Source organism: Trypanosoma equiperdum, assembly GCF_001457755.1.
Source record: "Trypanosoma equiperdum strain OVI genome assembly, contig: ctg_1634, whole genome shotgun sequence".
Classification (NCBI taxonomy): Eukaryota; Euglenozoa; class Kinetoplastea; order Trypanosomatida; family Trypanosomatidae; genus Trypanosoma; species Trypanosoma equiperdum.
This window is the reverse complement of record NW_027123654.1, coordinates 43,440-47,991: the sequence shown is the minus strand read 5'-3', so window position 1 is coordinate 47,991 and position 4,552 is coordinate 43,440. Positions and strand designations below refer to the sequence as shown.

Genomic DNA, 4,552 nt, shown 5'->3' with positions numbered 1-4,552 from the left:
CCCCCCCCCAAAAAAAAAGGAAAAGAGTAGCAGCTCAGAGAATTGAAACGAAAAAATTAGAAGCTCACAAATTTGAAAGGGGAGCAGACAGGTGTTGGAGAAGCTGCTTGTGTAATCAGTGCTAGATGGCACCCAAACGAAAGAAAGTGAAGACAAAGGTAAAATGACGATAGAAGAAGTGTCACACCAAAATATATGCATATATCGACTGATCAACTGGGATATGCAAGCGGTATGCATTTCCACGCACAAAGGAAAATTTTCACTTCCAAAGATTTCTGTTGTAGAGATAACGCAACAACATTACATACAGCAGCGCAGAGGAAAGAAGCATTAGTGACAAACCCTCACCCCTTCCCTCCCCCAGTGTTGGCTGTCGCGCCTCTTATTGCCCACCCCTGTTCATATTTCCCGTACCAATCACACTTAAGCAACAGCAGACGTTACAACTAGCAAAGGAAGAAGGGAGGGGAAGAAGGTGAGGTGTTCGTTAGGGAAAGATATATATAAATATACACCTCCTTACATCCGATGATACACCGCCAGCAATAACGATGATAGGTATGGGGAAAAACAAAACGGCTCCACGGGAATCCGTAACGCTGTTGCATGAAGACAAATCATGCCGCGCACGAATTAAAGGAGACAAGAGGGATAAATGAGAGTGTGCCCAAGAATAATTTTTTCACACAGCCAAAAGGCTGGGTAAAACCACGATCCTTTCAATTACTCCCCCCCCCCTTTGCAGCACTGTATAGATATGTGTAAGAAAAAACAAAAAAATCAGCAGGCGTTCGGTTTCTCTTTGCTTCCCAATTCCTGCAGTGATTATGGTCTCACAAGTTCACTCACTGAAAAACTTAGTGAAAGAGTGCGGAGGCCCGTAGAATGTGAAGGTGCAAGGCAGGATACCCCAACGACCATAGAATCGGCACTAAACAACAATGAGAGAATTAGCAAGAATAATACAAACGCACACGACGAGAGAAAGTGAGAAAGTGATGGTGATGGTAAATTACTTCAGCGCCAATAACAGGCGACCGTAAGGGTTGCTGTTGTTTTTTTTTTCAGTATTCGGTTATACACACGGAGCCCTTTGTACGCAAGATGCTAACTGACAAAAAAAATCACTAGTAAATACACGATAGCATCAGCGACTGCTCCAACGGAGTCACCATTGTGCAATACGGACATCGCACGCCGTTTGATGACCCTCTGACCAGTCGCTGCGGCCGTTCTGCCAGTGCCATCATCGCGCGATATGAAATCACGTGACCACAGTTTAACAACTGCGCGGGATTGAACCCCGACTCAGCCCCAGTTGTGAGGGACGTCGGCGCTTCCTTATATTGCTCGGGAGTGATACCGTGCACACACGCGTCAATACAACGTCTGCGTGTTATCGGGCAGTAGCACATGGTTTTCTGGAACATCGGTTGCCACACAACAAATGAGTTTAGCAACCTAACGGGGTTCGCCGAATGGAAGCTCAGATTTTCCTTGGGATAAAGTAACGCGGATGTAGCGCGTCGTTGTAGCTCGTCTTGCTGCAACAAAATCGTGCTGGCGTGGGGAAGCTCCAAGATCACGGTATGCTGGGGTGCTGAAGGCTTCGGAGAGGCAGTGGGATCCTGGGATTGGGCGTCGTCCCCACTGGTTACAGCAGGATCGGTATCGGTGTTGCGACGATTGTTGTTTCGAGAGCCCGTCCAGCCTTGCAACATGCCGCGAAACCCGCTGATTATTGAGCGCCGCTGGGTACTGATAGCTGCGGCCGGTGACGTTGGTTGCTGCTGTGGGGGCGGCAGGCGAAAAGGGGTACCTTGCGGTGACTCGCTCATACTCGTGCGGTGCGAAGGACTACCTCCGAATGTCGTGATGAGACCCCTTTCGCAGCAATCGTCAAGATTACGCAGCACAGGTGCACTAAGTGGATATATGAAGCGATAAAGCAGGCTCTCTGGTTGGGGAGTTGTATTGAAGGAAGATGCCGCTTGCTTCACATTATGTCCTTCCTGTTGAAGAAGCTCCTCAAGCTGTTTCAATTTCCCTACCTGATCAAGGAGGCTCGTGAGAACGCTTTCTTGCCACACTAACGGCGTCGTGCATATCGGAACGGCTACCGCGGCCCCACCAGTACCACGACTATCCTCGACGAAACCATACATGGGATCTGTTGGAACGCCAACACCAGAGTACGATCGCTGGTTGTCACCCCACAAGCGCAGAAAGGGCGCCACACACCACAGCAGGCGTTCCTGTGCCTGTTTCCCACCATGTGAGTTCCCATTCACTTGTGACTCCTCACAGGCACGTCTGTGCTCATTTCCCAGGGCTAACGGCATGTACCCAAGTGCCACGAGAATGTGACGGAAAGAAAGCAGCAGTGCGGACGGCCGCGCAGCATCACCACTGACCTGAGGATCACCATCACCCAGCGTGTGAGACTGATGAAACCCGTTCTCGACTGCAAGCCGCCATGCCACGGACGGATGACGACATAACGCTAAGGCGAACTCAGCGGCTCGCTGCAGTGTCAACGAAGTTGTGTCACCGTCTTCGCCCCCGTTAATCGTCATGTCTGACATTGTAGCCCGAGCCGCCGAAACCATCAGCGCCAGCTGTTGCAGTGCCGTAATAATCACGAGGTCTGACAGGAATACCTTCAGTCGCTGCATCACGAAAGCTACGAGTTGGACTTCATTCTGTTCCGCGGACGCAGTTGGCTCTCCTTGTTTCTCTCCTCCCTCCCCTCGACCCCGGATTCCTCCGCCAACGTCACCTTCCTCTGCGTTTCGCTGCTGTTGCAAGTATCTGTAGTCGTCTTCAGTCTCCTCTTCGCCGACATCTTCCCCTTCCTCAAGCATATCCTCATCCACCTCGTCTTCTTCCTCTCCTGCGCTGTCATTCACAAATATCCGGCCGTCATCTCCATCTCCATCGTCGTCCTCGTCTTCCTCCACCTCATCGGCTTCCACATCTGCATGTATAAGATCTTCCATGCCTACATAATATTCGTGTTCCTCGAGATAATCTTGCTCCTCGTCTGGAGCCATATCGGTACCGGCATCTCTACTGGTGGCTTCCGCGAGTTCATCATCCTCTCCGTCTTCGACTTCCTCATTCAATTGCGAGGACCACAAGAAGGCAGCACTTCTGTGAAGCCGCACAACATCGCCGAGTTCCGGTGTTTCCTGAGTCTCGCGCATGTCACGATCCGGCGTCGGTTCCGCTTCTGGTGCAGAAACCGCTGGGAAAAACACCTTGCTCGATTGGCTCTCACTCTCCCTCGTTTGCTGCGTGTGCGGTATGGCTCCATTAGCATCTGCCTCTAGTAGCAGTGCCAATCCTTCAGCAGTCGTCATGACCGTCCTCGGAATATCTGCGGAGGAGATGCAAAGATTAACGATATTAACAATCCACTGAACGGTACGCGGGTAGGCGTCCGTTACCATTTGCAGTATGTCCACGCTTTCCTCCCGAAGTGAACACGGTCGCAGGACTCCGCAACGGATCTCCTGCGGCACCGCCACGCTTACTGGATGGCTGCTCCTCGTGGGATTCTTTTCACATGCAGCCGCCAATCCATTATAGCATCCCAGATCCATCTCCATCGTCGTTGTTAGCGGGACGCCGTCATACTGAAGCTGCCGAACCACCAAATCATCCACTACAGATTTTATCCCTCGTCTACCGCACTGCTGACCCGATCCGCGTGGGCCGCACGGAGCTCCCGACCACTGCGACTGGTGGTTAGGCGTCGAATGAGCATGCGACCATGGCCCACAGTTCCGATCACCGCCATCCCCCTTAATTCCCTCGGTCGGATACAATGAAGCGCTGTTTCTAGGCGCGGGAGACGTTCGTGGATCCCAATTAGCCTCGTCTTCACCACCCGGGACACGAGCAAATTCCAATGGATCCCAGTTTATAAAGTGAGAAAGGTATCGACGAACACCGTCGTAACAGACACCTCTACTAACTGATGGCTTCCTCTCTGCAGGGCTAATCGTATTCGGTTTGAGAGAATGGTCCGGAAACATCTTTTGATATGCCACGTACACCTGCGAGGCTGCATCCGCCTGGTGGCGTATTTGTTTTAGTCGCTCGTTGATAAGTTCATCATACGCCTCAACTTCTCCCTGTAGTTCCTCGATGTACGCACCCACCGATTGCGCTGCAGAGGTGGTGCAATTGGCAGGAGAGCCCTCCGCATCGCTCCCCTTAGGTGTTGTGCCGAACTCACGGAGCAGTGCGGCGGTATTCCGGAGTTTACTCTCGAGTTCCAGCAAGTATTCTTGCAACTTCCCGTGCGGGCGAACGGAATAAGTGCAGCGGTCGTTTTGATGCTCCATGGATTTTGGGGGGGGGGGTTCGAAAAACAAAAAAAATGCACTAACCCTCTTCTGCCCCTCTCCCGTACCACCTTTCCTTCCCACTAATATGAACAACCGGGTAGTTTACTGCCGCAGGGAAACAATAACTTGTATATAAGGGAACGAGTTTGCGCTCGTTATTATTTCTTCTTGTGCTCTCCTTGACTTACTACGAT

General features: G+C 51.4%; 1 protein-coding gene across 1 annotated transcript; it reads right to left on the bottom strand.

Moving 5' to 3' along the window:
- Positions 1-1,130: 1,130 nt before the first annotated feature.
- Positions 1,131-4,355, bottom strand: TEOVI_000686400 (uncharacterized protein; the record flags this gene model as incomplete). Its single annotated transcript, XM_067222479.1, has 1 exon — positions 1,131-4,355. One exon carries the CDS (start codon positions 4,353-4,355, stop codon positions 1,131-1,133), a length of 3,225 nt encoding a protein of 1,074 aa, XP_067078580.1.
- Between the last annotated feature and the right edge of the window lie 197 nt (positions 4,356-4,552).